The sequence below is a fragment of the Haliotis rufescens genome, unplaced genomic scaffold (assembly GCF_023055435.1).
Source record: "Haliotis rufescens isolate VD_foot unplaced genomic scaffold, xgHalRufe1.0.p SCAF_1, whole genome shotgun sequence".
NCBI classification, from domain to species: Eukaryota; Metazoa; Mollusca; class Gastropoda; order Lepetellida; family Haliotidae; genus Haliotis; species Haliotis rufescens.
This window is the reverse complement of record NW_025963779.1, coordinates 70834784-70851577: the sequence shown is the minus strand read 5'-3', so window position 1 is coordinate 70851577 and position 16794 is coordinate 70834784. Positions and strand designations below refer to the sequence as shown.

At 38.2% G+C, this 16794-nt stretch overlaps 1 protein-coding gene across 1 annotated transcript in view; it reads left to right on the top strand.

Moving 5' to 3' along the window:
* Positions 1 to 13978, top strand: part of LOC125372076 (multiple epidermal growth factor-like domains protein 10) — a 51589-nt gene extending 37611 nt beyond the window's left edge. The window contains exon 9 of the mRNA XM_048381024.1: positions 13740 to 13978. Within this exon, the coding sequence (XP_048236981.1) occupies positions 13740 to 13848 (109 nt within the window). The 3' untranslated portion in view covers positions 13849 to 13978. The remainder of the gene's footprint in view (positions 1 to 13739) is intronic.
* The last annotated feature ends 2816 nt before the right edge of the window (positions 13979 to 16794 follow it).

Below are 16794 nucleotides of genomic sequence, written 5' to 3'. Positions count from 1 at the left end.
CTGAGATTGTTTGGATATGATGACATGCATCAACCAATCCTGACCACCCGATCCCGTTTGTAGCGTCTTACGACAAACATAGTTGTCTCTTTCAGCAAACATGGGTTGCTGAAGACCTATTCTAACCAGGTTGTTTACGGGTGGGATTGATTTTGATGCAACAAGGAAGCAGTTGTAAATGATGTCCAACATTAAACCATTAAACTTTCACTGTCTCAGTTCATTTAAACGTTCTCTTCTCTCGATGTAATCAGATACAATGGTACAAACTCTTTTGGCGAGACAATAAGGAATATTTGTTTTGTGTAATACCGTTGGCAAGATCGGAAGTTCAAATAATGATGTGTAAAAGTAAGTGGTTATACAGGTCGGTGTCCAATGCGGCCGTGTTATTGATATTGTTTTCGATTTCCTCATCTGTATTTATAAATCAATGGATATGTTGTATTACATTTGCTCTGGTTAAATAAAATAAGGATATTTCTCGAAATATGTTGGTTTACACTGTTTTCACACTGCCTTGTGTAAAGTAATGGAAAGCATGAGTTTGAAATGTTAACACGCAGCATGTTACTGATACAGATAAAGGTCCATTGTACGTTTCCGACTATATCATTAGCATGCGTTTATAAATCAGTTAGTAATGACACCATGTGATGATATATGATAGTATACTGACCCATCAGTGGCAACCGTTACAAGCAAGGGCAAGTCAAGTGTCCACCTTAACAGACATAGGAACATATGGTACAAATCAAAATAGGGAATTGCCTCGTTATCTCTTACCCCAACCTTAGCAATTAATTATATTTGCGTGTGTGGTGATGGGTTAATCGTAATCTGAACATTTCTTCTATTTATTATCTATTACGTCATAATATCACTTAAAATATAATATATTTGTTTATGAGACAAATGTTGTTTCAAATATGTGATATGTCTGTAGCTTACGGAAGCCTTTTAGGGCCATTTGTTTTTTATATTTTCTTCTTGAAATTTCAAGATACTAAGTTAAAATTTCAAGATACTAAGTTAAAGTTTCAAGATACTAATTTGAAGTTTCAAGATACTAATTTGAAATTTCAAGATACATTGGTTGAAATTTCAAGTTAATATCTTAATATTTCAACTTAGTATCTTGAAATTTCAACTTACTATCCTCAAATTTCAACATAGCATCTTGACATTTCAACTGAGTATCTTGAAATTTCAAGATACTTACTTGAAATGTCAATGTTATGTTTTCGCCGAGACATATGACAACTGCCCCTGCTGCAAAACAATACGTTGAACGCTTTTCTTTACCTATGAGCAGCAGAATCTCTGCAGACATAATTCAGAATTAACATATCGATTTTAGTTTTGACAAAATCGGTAAATGTATCACTGGGTTTTCTGGTCCATCACTTGATTGTCTGGTCTGTTTACAGACCGCCGTCGCATTGCAGGGGTACTACCGTGCAGTGTATGGCAACAAACACTTACTCTTTTCATGCAAGTTGTGTGAGTGGCGGTGGTACCGGTAGATCAGGTCATGCTTACCCTCTTCGCGAACATCTGGTGTTCCCGCTGATTTTCAGGGATCCTTTCATATTTTTGTTACGGCTTATTTTGCCTTTTACGCACAATGGAATTTGTTTCGATGGATAATCGAAACAGTTTATTCTCTGGCGTTGATGGTGTATATTGTGGAGGTTGTACATGCATATGTAATTCGAGTAATTTCCAACTTATTCATTTACTTCCTTGTATGTGTCTGATGTTACCGTCGAGGCGTAATGTGCATACCGTTGTGTTTAATTTCCGATGTGTGTGCATTAGTTGTATGTAAATTCCTTTTGGTTACATGAGCGGTATAACGTTTCATCGGTTAAAACAGATGAATAGTACAATCCCATTTCATGGATGTATTTACTGATTGAATCAATCAATCTATCAATTCACCATTTCTTTTGATGGTTGTTGTTTAACTCCAACCATTGAATGAAAAAAACATACAGAGGTTAAAAATATAACTATAACCTTTTTCCTGATTTGTCTCTGAGTGACTTGGCCTTTTGGGATACGCCATGTACGTGGTGTTGAGTAAAGGTGAAAATTTCCTTTCATATATTTGTTTAGAACTAATTTCCATTATATCCTTATAACATAACTATAAGCACATGTAATAAGACCGTAGGAAAAGGATGTATTATAAATAATGTTAATATGCTTTATTAACATAAATGAGTGTGCAACCAAATACAAAGAGAAAGTTGGAGTGCATATTGAAACAAATATGTATTTGTTTCTTTCATCAAAACAAAATCTTCGACATTTACATTCGAATTACACAAGCACGACTCTGGGAAAATAGTTACCATATGAGATATCACACATAAATCCGAAAAAATAGGTTGGTTCAGGTGTTTTTTCTTTTCAATCCCACTTGATCAAATAAATTGTCATTTTGACAACTCTCTACATATAAAGGAAAGCAAACGAAGGCCATATACACCATATATATATATACACACAAGATTGACAATAAACATAATTATTGTTGAAGGTGACAACGACACAACATTTGTAGATGATATAGTAAAATTGCAGTCACACGGGTCAGGGGATTTTCACTGACAGACAAGTTTATCTCATTGACAAGTATGTGATAACGGCGTGTAGCCAGTGTCTGGTGGGGGTGGATTCAGTTGTTCGTAGCCCCTCTCTTCCACAGAGGAATCGTTATTCATATCCGGAATTACGGCATACCGAGACCCTTCACTGTCACGTGATCCATTGAACTCTTGCAGTGAGATTTCGTCTGGTCTGCTGTCAGGGTTGCTTGGTGATAAATATATACCTCTTTGGAAGACTTGGCACCATGCACACACTCTCTTCCTGAAATACATTTATTCAAGTTAAAATGGTTGGTTGGTTGGTTGTTTTGTTGTTTAACGCCGCACTCAGCAATATTCCAGCTATATGACGGCGGTCTGTAAATAATCGAGTCTGGACCAGACAATCCAGTGATTAATATCATGAGCATCGATCCACGCAATTGGGATAGATGACATGCATCAACCAAGTCAGCGAGCCTGACCACCCGATCCCGTTAGTCGCCTTTTACGACAAGCAGAGTCACCTTTTACGGACAGCATGGGTTGCTGAAGACCTATTCTATCCCGGAATCTTCACCGGTAAAAGTGTACAATAATACATATGCAAGGCTTCAGATATACAGAAATCAAGAAGAAAGGATTTATGTAAATATTGTAGGGTTTGGAGATATGATAATGCCAACTACCTTGGACACAAAAGTTTACAACGGCTTTATTATGGATTGTTCCGTTCAGTTTAATTGAATGTGTTATTGTATTGGCGTGACTTGGCGTCAGTTCCTTCGTCTGTTTGATAAAGCGTTTACAAGGTCTCACCTCGCGATCATGACTGCAATGACAAAGAGGAGAACTCCAAGACATGCTGACAAGACGACGATCACCCTGTGAAAGGACTGGACGTAGGACACTGAAAGTATGATTAGATCAACAATAACATTCTAATATAAAATAAACCCTCGTGGTCAAAATATCATGACTAAAATCTTTTTTTCTTGAGATGAATTCAGAACTCAATCTCTCACTCAATCAATATATGTCAATATAAAAAAGTAGCTTTTGCTGGCAGCTTTCGCTTGTCACGCCGTAGACACGGGTTCGATTCCCGACATGGGTACAATGTTTGAAGCCCATTTCTGGTGTCCCTCCCTGGAATACTGCTAAAGCGGCGAAAAATCATACTCACTCACTCACTCACTCAGTGTATTTCTTTGTAGAGATTTGCTTACTGATCTAATGAAACGTTTGTTTCCATTTATATCATTTTGAAGCATGCAACGTCACAGGGAAGCATTAACAGGGAATATGAAAACAGTCTTTGTCGAATATCCTATTCTTGTCGGACGGGAAAACATCTAACAGCAAATAAACAAACCCACTCACTAACCCCCAGACCGTTTTGATATTTTGATTGAAATATCTTGTTTATACAATGAAAATGGCCTAGCTTCTAAATGGATTCTTATAATTTTCTGTTTGACAATAAATGTTCATGATTCCATTTCTGTACAACACTCTTTAGATTTCCTACACGTTTTACACGAAAATTTTACACGAAAGTAACTATTTTGCCAACTGTACTATTTACTTTGTAAAGTGTTACACAGTTCCGATAATAACTTAAATGAGCCTGATATCAGTTATATACTGTATCCTGTGCCTTTCTGATCTGTAATGTGTGTGGAGAAATAGTGAAAATAAACAAATACAATTAAATGGACAAGTAACAAATGTTTGACCAAAGTAGCCACCTTGACCACCAGGGGTACATAACCCCGTAATGTTACTACTGCAGGACTTGTTACAGGAGTATAAGTGATGCTCACATTTCAGACAGGTACCCGTTCTTCTGTTACAGGTTGTACAGTGGGCAGGACACTCACTGTCACAGTAGTCTCCCCACACTCCATCTTTACATCCCAAAGTACAGGCAGGTTTACTTCCACCTGGGTAGGTAGTGGAACATTTCATGTCTGCGCAAATGCTACTGCATGTGAGGTTACAGTATTGACCATAGGAACCATCTATGCATCCATCTGCACACGAACCGTTGTCTCTGCTACATATGTCAGTAGCGCAGTTCTCAGGACATTTAACATCACATGTGTCTCCATGCCAGTCGGAAACACAACCATAATAACATGTCCCGATGTTCTGACTGCATGTTCTATTCAGACAATTGTCGCTGCATTTCTCCTGACCCTGCGTTTTGAAGTATCCTGGTTTACAGGGACTGCAACTCCCATCTCTACTACATGTCTCACTACCACAGTTCCTGGAACACTTCTCCCGGCATTCTTTACCATAATGTCCCTTTACACACGCCATGCATGACCCATTCTGGTAGCATGTATCGTGTAGACATTGGTCACTGCACGCTGTATTGCAATCCCTACCAAACATGCCCTTTATGCATCCAAGTGTACATGCTCCTATTGTGCTATTGCATGATGCATTAAGACAATTTGTAGCGCATTGATTGTCACATTTCACTCCATATAAGTTCCCCCTACATCCACAGATACAAGAACCATCTCCACGGGCACAGTTTGAGGCTCCATCCCCACAGAGGCCACAGTGGTCACAGTTGATTTCACACCGTCTTCCATATCTACCCTCAGTGCAACCAGGAACACACTCCCCTGACCACTGATAGCAACTCAGACTCTAACATGAATCCCCACATTGTTTGTCACATGCTTCTCCCCATCTTCCAGTTACCGGACATGTTCTTGTACATTCATCATGGTCATCTTGAGTTTGTCTCTGGCATTCAGTACAAGAGTCGCCATTCCTGTACATACCAACTGCACAATCTGGAGAAAATAGAAACCATCTTTTTGTATAACAAACGTAAGTTATAGATTAATATCTTCATTTCGTAACGCTGTTCATGCAAAAGCAAAATAGTACTTACAGCTAAAGATAATATGGATTTTAAATATTTTAGATGTGACCCCGCTACTTTGAAACGTATTTCAGTTATATCTGAATCGGTATTAGGGTGTTGATAAAGAAAGGATATAATGTGACAGCATCTGGGATTCGAAACCACGAACAAATGGACTAAAGGACGGAACTCTGTAGCGAATTGTATCACGCAGGCTATAGACATCTATGTCTTCTCAAACAGGAACTATTCCGGTAATATATGACAGCTTGCGCAAGCATATTTATCTTTTCTCTAGTTTCAAATGAGTTAAAGGAGAGCCATATTAGTCCTTGGAAAAGCTTGTGTGAACAGTTGGACATATACATCAGCTTAATGTCTTGTCTGACTGGTACTTGTACGGTACAAAAATAGGGTAGATCTACAGTGAAACTCGACTAATCCGGACGGTACCATTCCAGAAAAATCGTTCACAGTCACAAAAAAATTCCGGATAAAGGAGTTATGGTTAGATGGTAATGTCACATAATGATATATTATATTAAAACATTATTCGCCCTGGGCGCGATGTTTCACTAAAGTTCTGAACTTTCTACAAAGGTACGGTCTTTTTTCACTGTGTATGCGTTTATTAACCAAATTTCTGTTTACGAATAGCGGATGCTAAAACTCATAGTTTTACACTGTATAGCGAAGTAGTTGCGCTATCTTTAAAGTTAATCTGTTCCCTGGAAGGTTTTTCCTCACAGTTTGGAAGATATTGGATATTATAATTTACCTTTTATGGGTACATTTCTCGGCAGAATAAACGGATGAAAAAATTCTTAGGACACGTGGTAACCCTGGACATGTCACTGTGCTTCTTTAATTAATGAAAAAGTAGTTGTTTACCGCAACACTAAGCTGTATTCCAGCAATATGACGGCAACCTGTTAATAATCGTGTTTGACCAGAAAATGCAGTGACTGATAACAAGAACAACGACCCATGCCGTTGGGTCACGATTAAACCTAACCAACCACGTCACCGAGGCTGACCACTCGATCCACTAAGTCGCTTCTTATGATCAGCATATGTTGATTAGGTTGATAACTATTCTAAACCGGAATCACCATGCAATGGCTTAAAAAATGAAAATAATAACGACATAACTAGAACTACAAATAATATACAGAACTCTAAACTGTCGATCTGTGTGTGTTAGTGTGTGTTAGTGTTAGTGTTAGTGTTAGTGTTAGTGTTAGTGTGTGTGTGTGTGTGTGTGTGTGTGTGTGTGTGTGTGTGTGCTAGTTTGTGTTTGTGTGTATGTGTGTGAACCTTTGTATTTTGGGATATATTCCAGTGCCTACTGAATAATTAGGAACAGGTACACGTATGTGCTTCTGACAGCTGGACTAACTAATTGGCCAAAGGGAAGTTGTCCTTATGGTGGCGATTCAAGGTCACTAGTACCTGATGCTTGTCAGTCCGAAATTAGAATTGGAACAGTTGGAACCGATTGGCCAGGATCTTAGACTTGGCTGCGAAGGTGTCCTTGTACCAAGGTAGCATTGAAGGGTGACACCGCGTTAAACCTGGAATATTGCGGACTGCGGTGTTGATATATCAACTATTAAAGGGGTTTTGATACGTTCTGTATGTTCTCTGTACAATATTAACTAATACTACGAGTGTTGTAGCGTGTCCTGCGGGTCGGTTTGGGGCAGACTGTAGACCATGCGGGAACTGTAGGGAAAGATCCGTCTGTGAGAAGACCACTGGACTGTGTATGAGTGGATGTAGCCCTGGTTACCTGGGAGCATACTGCAGAGATGGTAAGATACAAATAGAAACGTTTTTGCATCCACATTTCTAAAATAATTCCCTAGAAACTTTTCATACCGCCTTTTACTTCCAGTGTGCTACCATTACCCTGACTCCAGTAAACATAATGAGTCTAATAATCTAATAATATCACTTCCGGTTTGGTAATACACATGTTTAATGCAAAACAACTTAAAAACAGAAAGTATCATGTCGGTAACAACATTATCAACAAAGTTACATGCACACCCGGGAAATATACTTTTTGCAAAGTGCCACTTTAAAACAGAACATCCTATGCCTCGAACACAACGTTAAAGAGAAAGCTATATGTTCTTCCGGTTTAAGGACAGCGCTTTTGGGAAAATACAATGCAATCAAAGTTCATGCCTATTGCTGCTTTATTAAGAAGGTTCAATGCATATCCGATGAAAGTATATAAAAGTGCGACTTTAAAACAGAAATACCCTATGCTTCTAACAACGTTAATGAGAAAGTTACATGCTCTTCGGGTTTCGGGACAGGCTTCCAGTTTCCGAAAATACAAATCAATCTTAAAACATGAAGTCTTATTCCTGTAGCTACAATATCAAGAACGTTACATGCTCTTCACGGGATCTACCTGAAACAAACTGTTGATTGCTTTCCCGCCTGTTGTGCTTGTTTGATACCAGCTGTTTAACAGATTAGTATTAAGATCATTTCCAACAATTTCATCCTTGGTTTTGTCAGCATGTACGCCCGGCACACATGGAGAGAACTGTGAGTCCAAGTGTGGGAACTGTGCTGGAGTGGCCTGTGATCCTATCAGTGGAAGCTGCCCACAAGGATGTGAAGGTGGTTGGCATGGAACAGATTGTAAAGCAGGTGCGGTTTGTTTGGTTTCCATTCAGAATGTTAAAGAATGAAAGTATTTCATGGGCAATAATGTGCTTGTAAAAAAATAAATTCTTCTAAATTAATGGCATTTCTAGGCGCTCCGAATGTATCGTATCCTCTAACAGCTCTGGACAATAATGGCCCCTTCTGTGTCCGTATTTACTTTCTAATTAATGAAAACAGTCAAGCTTCGGAACATTTAAAACTTGTAGGTAAATAGGAATATGCATTTTAAAACTATCCTGCCTGACTGAAGAAATATGTTACGTGAACATACTTTTAGAGTCAGAAGTATTTATATACATTTAATTTGTTAAGTGTAGCTATTGCCAATCAGAAATTGTACCTATTAATCAATGAAACGTCGTAAGGGAGGTAACCTGATGGGGTAGACCCTGTATGTTACCATTGTTGGCAGCGTGTCCTGCGTACACCTATGGAACTGGATGTACTGCCTGTGGTATGTGTGCTGCGAGAATGGCCTATGACAAAGGTTCAGGAGCCTGTCCAGCTGGATGTCGCGCAGGGTGGACTGGAAACAAATGTAACAGTCGTGAGTAACATGCAACTGTATCCCAATAGTTATATCGTAGCAATAAAATTAAAGTCCATTAATCCAGAATTCCCAGTCAGAGCTCTTTGTCTGCCTAAAGAGTCGAATAAAATAAAGATGTTTCACTTTGCTATTTGTGTTTGGTGGTCGTGATATAGCTGTAATGCTGCTAGCGTATAAGATACTTACACACTAACTCACTTACTTAATGCATAATAATCAAATTTATTATTTATAACATTATTTGTTCACATTTTATCTTTAAGGACTGCTCGGGAAAAGGTGCACTGCACAAACTAAGTATATGCAACTTTCACATTATGATCAATCATCTGAATCAGTATTTATGTATGTCAATTCAGCATGTCTCCCAAATACTCACAGCGCTTGTGAACCATGCGGTCAGTGTGCTGGTGGTGTTCCTTGTGACAAGATCTCAGGGCTCTGCTCAGTTGGATGCCAAGAAGGCTGGAGTGGGTCTCTGTGTAAAACACGTAAGTAAACTAAATATTTAAGTGATTTGTATTTTCGTTTAGTTAAAGTCTTCAAATAAAAAAAATGTATTCAATTTCAAATTCAAATAACTAAATTCTACCATGTCATAATGTAACATGCATTTATAAACAGTGGACTTGGGAATGACCATTTGAAACATCAAATTTAAAAAGAACAGAGATTTGACATATCCTTGTTAAAAGTATAGAACGTGTTGATGATATCAAAAGAAAATGTAAGGGTTCTTTACGCTATGCTTTTGATAAATAATCTATCTATTTGAAGCGTGCACACCTGGAACACACGGAGCAGGATGTCTATCACTTTGCTCCCACTGCAAAACAGGAAGTGTGTGTCATCAGGTGACTGGTCAATGCCCGGAAGGTTGTCAACAGGGATGGAGAGGCGCTAAATGCGACGAGGGTACGTTCACTCAAAACAGTCATTGGTATTACTGAGGGAAGGGGAAACAGAAGACGACCATGGGACCCGTTATTCCACCCGCCTCCATATTCTTCCGGAAATATAACACTGTTCGTCGAAATGTAAAAGAATGCTCTTGATCAGGATACCTCGAGTGAAAATAAAATTGTATAATATATGTTGTGTCTGAAATCATCCTGTCAATTCGTATTTCTATTTTGAGAAGCAATCAAATATTTGTGAACAGGAAAGGATATTGAATAGCAGTTCAGTAATTAACAGTTCCACGTATATGATTATTCTTTAGGGTTCACCTACAACTTGACCACTGACCATTTTGTTTTTAAAACCATCTGAACATAAACTATAGGAAAACATATCAAATTTATACCCTCCATGTCCCTTAAAAGACTTGAAGAGGCGACTGACGGGATCGGGTGGTCAGGCTCGCTGACTTGATCGATGCATGTCATGGATCCCAGTTGCGTGGATCGATGCTCATGAAATGACTGGATTGTCTAGTCCAGACCGTCGTCATATAGCTGAAATATTACTGGGTGCGGTGTTAAACAACAAAACCACTACAAAATATTCGGAAAATACATTTAAGAATCAAGCAGTTGCCGCCAAATACATCTTTATGAGGAAGTTGATAAAAGACGTATTCAGAATCAATTTCTTATACTTTTGATAGGTAATAAATGATATGTTATCTCTCAGGTTAATAGCTTCACGGATAATTACGTTTTTGTGTGATCTTGCCCTTACAGTAATAGAGAATGCAGATTTTAATACGTTCTTTCATGGCAAGGAATTTAGGATGTATCAATTTCCTTCTTGCTCTTGGCATTCCAGGTGTTGGTGAAACCGGGGATGAGACAAACAACACATCTCTTCTAAGTAAGAGATTTATAAACACTTATGTTTACATCGTCCGAGTTCATCCAACCTTTAAATGTAACCAGTCTTCAAATAAAAACATGTTTTCTCGGGGGAAATGTAACGAATGTATTACAAAGTAAATGACATTGTGTGGTTATAAGCAGATAAGATTAAGTGACAGAGACATAATTGAACGTCACAATTTATTGGCCATTTCATTCAAAAAAGTATCACCAATGAGCATATTTGTATCTCATTACAAGTAAAGATGTGAAGGTATTCATATCAATCCCACGAGCTTCCAACGAACCATGCATTAACCAAAACACGACCATTATTTCAGTTGGAGTTATTGGAGCGTCAGCTGGGGTTGTTGTCCTACTTGTAATCATCGCCATAATTGTTGCCACAGTCGTATTTGCCAGGTAATGTCATGTGACCTTCTCATCGTATGTACATTAACAGCACTTGTTTAAAGTTCAACATGAAATACCTTTGAATGTGATTAACACGTGTTTTGTCAAAAATGAAAGCAAATGTCATCTTAGTCTAGTAGAAATTGCATTGGACTTGAACATTTCTGATAACTGGCCAATTTTTTGTTTAAACTCACCAGAAAGGGTGTTACTTACTGGTCACCATAGAATAAACCCAAAGAAAATAAAGATTGGACAAGTATATTTCTTTTGCACAATTTTGGAGGTGGGGTCTGTTGTCTTTTCACACAAACGACAGCAGGCTGTTGTCATGGCGAGAAAGTACATGTTAAAATATGCTTTTGTCTTCATTCTTATCAGTATTTTCATGTCTCAAAAAGCCTTATTTGATTAAATACAAATTATTTTTGATCATTTAGTCGTTGTCGGCCATCTTGAATTCAAGATGGCCGCCATCTTGAATATTGAGCTGGACTGTCGTTCCCACTTTTCCTGTATACCTACAACCTTTTCTATTGCATAAAGGAGGTAACTGTACACATCTTTCATTGGGTGGTGAGCTTGCAAGCGTGTGCATTGATTTTCAGGGGGTCAAAATTGCATTAATTAAAGGGACAATGCATAACTTGGCAAAATTGGCTGTAACATATTTGTTATTAAGTTATCAAACTATCCAAACTATGTTTTCGATAACAGGCAATATGTTAGGTTATTTGAATTTGGCAAATATTTTGTTTCATTTTAAATGTTATTCTAATTCACAGTCAAAACATTGATAAAAATGATGTTTTTTTTACTTCATTTTCAAAACCTTGTGAGAAGGTAAAACACTGATACGATTGAATTGTGATAATAAAACCACTATAACTGTATATCACAGAGTGCCTGCTCTATTCCATACAGAAAACAAAATAAAAATATATCATATTGCGGCTGAGATATTGTACAAAATGTCACCCCACACCCCAAAGAACAATTTTGATGAAAACTGCTTATTGAGAAGGTGATGATAATTGTAGCAATGCTTAAAAACATCAAAATAGTAGGTCATAAAGGCACCCAATCGCCGGCACACAAAGTCAGCGATCTAACCCACAACAATTAAAGTCTGACAACTGGTAGTCTAGATCACGTACCTTGTGTACCCCTCTGACAAGTGTTAATTGGCAGGGCTCAAATGGCAGAAAGCTATGAACACACAATGTCATTTAGAAAGTGGTCAAATGTAACAAATGTTATATTTGGGATATACCTTTCTCAGTAAAGTACAGATTCTCGAACATTTTAGGGTTGAGTCCCGTCCGGGATTCGGTCCGACACTGCCAGAGTGAGGCACCTAATCGCCAGCACACAAAGTCAACGATCTAACCCACTCAGCCACCGAGTCTTCCTCAAAAATGAAAGTCTGACTTCTGGTAGTCTAGATCACGTACTTTGTGTACCCCTCTGACAAGTGTAAATTGGCACGGCTCCAATGGCCGAAAGCATTTTTGTGGAAACCTCGTTGGCTGAGTGTGGCTGAGTGGGTTAGATTGCTGATTTACTTCATGACAAATCTGTTCTTTTATGCACAGCGTCAACAAAAAGTTCACAAATTGTATATGAATTAATTACAATAACATTAAGAAGGGATATCATGTACACCGTGTCTCGTGTTGATTGCGTATTATCGCACCTCGATCGTGTGGATCGTTGCTGACAATATCAATCACTGATTTGCCTGGTAATGGCCTGATTATGTACGCGCAGCCGTCATACACGTGCAATATTGTTTAGTGTGGCGTTGAACAACAAACAAGCTTTAATATTCAAATTTAAGGTGTTACGATAAAAGGAAGAATTACACTCTTATCAACTAATGTAAGGGGATATAGCGGAGTACAAACTATGTGCTGGATATTACATTGATAGAGCTTTGGTATAGTTCGTATTTAGCTGATTACATTGTGGTTTGATGTAGGGTTTAATAAACCAGCATGTATGTACGTTACCCATTCATTAACATTTTCTGATAGTATTTGATGCTGATCGTCGTTTGAATCTTATATATCTTTGTGTTTATTATTTGTGGTATACCAACCAATAAACGCTTGGGAATGTTCATTGAAGAATCGATCGGAATCGGATCTGACATAACACAGAGGTGTGTGTGTAGGGGTATCTTATAGAACCATATAAACACCAAATATATATTATTTATAGCACCTAAATCCGTTTTAAATATATTACCACTTCCCTAATTTTTATATTTATAATCCATCTACACAAATCCACCTGTTAATATGCTAATTGAGCAAAGATAAACATTATTGTTTAAGCACTAGTTTTGGAAGTGTATTGTCTCTATATATGTCAATGCAAGCTGGTGTCCATTAGATTTATACATACAGAATCGAGCATGCTCTTTCTTCCAAAATTTCAAAGAGCGTCATACGAGTCTTGCTCAGAGGTTATTTCATCAAGGGTACACCATTCAAAGCCATTTTAAGGCTTTAAGGAGTGTCATATGGAGGACATTTCCAAATTTGACGCATTCCCTATTTTTATTTTTTGACTTGTACCATAAATATAGTTCCGTGTTTGTTCTGTTGAACATTTCACTTGTCTTTGCATTTTTATCTTTTTATGTTATCGCGAATATCTAGACTCATTACCAATTGATAGTGATTCATAAAAACAGAGTCGATTATGATGTAGTCGGAATAGTACGACGGCGTCTACCTTTAACAGATATGTCTTATGTTTATGGAAATGTTTTATCTTGGTTTTATCTTTAACAGGCGAAAGCGACGTACTCGACAGCAGAGCATCGATCAATACGACACAGCCGATATGGCCAGGCGGCCGAAGATCTTCCGCGCGGCCACAGACCATTGCCCTGCCTACTAAAGCACTATGGGACAAATCCCTGCTCCACCCTCCCGTGCTTATCCTTCCCAAGCTGATGAGTGCATTCAAATGCGGTACATGAGTAACCCCACTGAACAGTCAACTGAGGAGCACGATGACCATTTGTATGAATCGCCAGTTTTTTAGGCAGACATGAGGAACTGGGAACAGGTTTCCTCAAGAACTCACCATTGGGTGACACATACTGATTTTAAGGTCCTTATTTTTTATTACACTTATCACATTTCTTGTACATTTCCTGATCTTATAACAGACTTAAGGGAACCTCTGCACGGACTGATGAGTTTTTACAACTACGTTGTAGATCATTAGCATTGTGAATGTTACTGACATTATTAGCAACAATGGGGAAATTCAGTAATGGGGACATATTCAGAGGTATTCGAATTGTTTCCTCTTGGCACACGATCTTCACATGACTACTGACTTGAGTCAAAGGAGGTTCATACAGAAATCCTTCTCCTTATAATCGGATAATCGCGAAATAGTAGTTGGAACGTTATGTTAAAACTAGTCATGGAAATATATTGCCCTATGTCAATTTTGTTCTTATATGTGTATATATAATATTGTTTCTATCATTAACGTGTACATTATTACATACAGTGCCTTATTTCACCTTTCAAAACAACACGCCTTTGTGTGATTTCTTCAAAGCCTCAGGGAAAGCTTTCAAAATGTTTTGTGGTAGTTATGTGGAGTACATTTCCAAATTTGACGCATCAGTGTCAAATATGATATCCAGTGCAATTTCTGATTTTGATTTGTACAATATGTTCGTTCGCTTTTCTCAGGTTGACTTCCCTTTGAACGTATTTGTAAATGGTGCCACCGGTGGGCCAGAATACGCCCACCTTTTCGCGAACACCTAGTATCATCACTATTTGATAGTTATTAATATTCACATGCTCATGATGCAGTCGGAATCGTACAATCGACTCTTGGCAGAGATTTCTTTTGAATATGGAAAGGGTTTTGTCGCTTTGATTTATTGCAAATTCGATTGTGGTCAATGTTCATTGAGAAATACATGCTGATAATTCAGAATTGTAATATACCATATTTGAATTTGAATGTAAATATTATAATAAAAAAACTATGAAAATAGGACAGTTGTTATTTGAGTAGGCTTTGCTATCATTTTCAAGTACAATGACTCCTATGTATTTGGAAAATGGAAAATGTTTCATTCTGTATTTTCGTTTTTCATAGAATGACTACAGCGAAATAAATTCATAAATTTTTTAACATTCCATATACATTCCATATGTTCCATAACATATCATAACCATTTTTTAAAAATAACTGGCAAGTTGTCTTGCCGACTCAATTTGTGTTCCTACCCGTGGAGAACAGGGTTTGAAAAGGTCTTCAGCAACCCATGCTTGCCGTAAAAGGCGCCTGTGCCTGTGGTAAGAGGCTACTAACGGGATCGGGTGGTCAGGCTCGCTGACTTGGTTGATGCATGTCATCGTATCCCAATTGCGCAGATCGATGCTCATGATGTCAATCACTGGGTCGTCTGGTCCAGACTAGACTATTTACAGACCGCCGTCGTATAGCTGGAATATTGCTGATTGCAGCGTTCAGTGTTCCAGTTACTGGAGGAAGTGTGGGTACTAGCATGTCTTAAGTAGACTTCAGAAACATGACATATATGCACTGATTGCTAGTCTGTTACCATTAGGTTATTGTTTATCATTTAGTGTCACCTTATTTTGGGAACAAACAGACTCAGACATGTACAGTATACCGTTTTAAAAATAAGTATGTAATACAATATTATAGATATCAAATTTCATCAACAAATATTCGGAAGCCATGAATGAATAAAGGAAACTTGAAATGATATAAAATAATTACACATGTTATAGTTAGTTGTCTGCATTGAGGCTGTAAGGGCCGATGGCCTACATCCAAGCTGAAGTAAATTTAAAGAAGATGAATTATACATAAACGACACGGATGTAGTGATGAGGAACCGTTGTCACCATATATTACATGAGCTATCATTTTGAAGAATGTGTTTTTTCCATAAAGCGCTCCTTCAAGGGTATATAGGGGCGGTCGGGTAGCACAGTGGTTAAAGCGTTCGCTCGTCACGCAGTAGACCCGGGTTCGATTTCCGACATGGGTACAATGTGTGATGCCCAATTCTGGTGTCCCCCGCCGTGATATTGCTGGAATATTGCTAAAAGCGGCGTACAACCATAATTTTGGGCAATTATGCAATGTATGCTGGCAATAAAAATTACAGTATCAACGTTCAACAAAATACGTTTCTATACACGGAAAAGTGCAATTGCTCTCAATGAAGTATAATTCCAGCAGGGGGCACGGGTGGCCCAGTCGTCTAAGGCGCCGCGATTCGCTGTGCAAAGTTGCGTCCCTTGGGCCAGAAACCTATGATTGTGGTTTCGAATCCCGGTTCGCCCCGATTATGTTTCTAGGTTTGTCAGCACCATACCCGTGCTCATGGGTTTCACCGAAGTGGTAAACGTCTAACACCTGTATCACTTTGGGCTTTCCTCTCACATAAAGCTGACACGCCGTGATATAACTGGAATACTGTTAAAAGCGGCGTTAAACCCAACTCACTCACTCACTCACTAATTCCCGCAATACTTTTTTAAAACTGTTACGATCCCATTACTTCCGTGTGGGAAATGAAGATAAGTACAGACGGAACATATTACCTAATGAAAATTTACAATTGTCAAAAAAACATCACAATTTAATGGGATTGACACTGACACAATTCAAACACTAATTCGAATAACCACACACACGTCTTAAATTTGCAAGATAATATATGGGCATCGTGTCTTTAGTTTAATGGCTTTGTTTGCGAGTAAAGTGACTTTAGAGAAGACCATGTAATGCAGACTTTTGTATGGTTGGACGTGCTTTCCCCTTGGACACCAA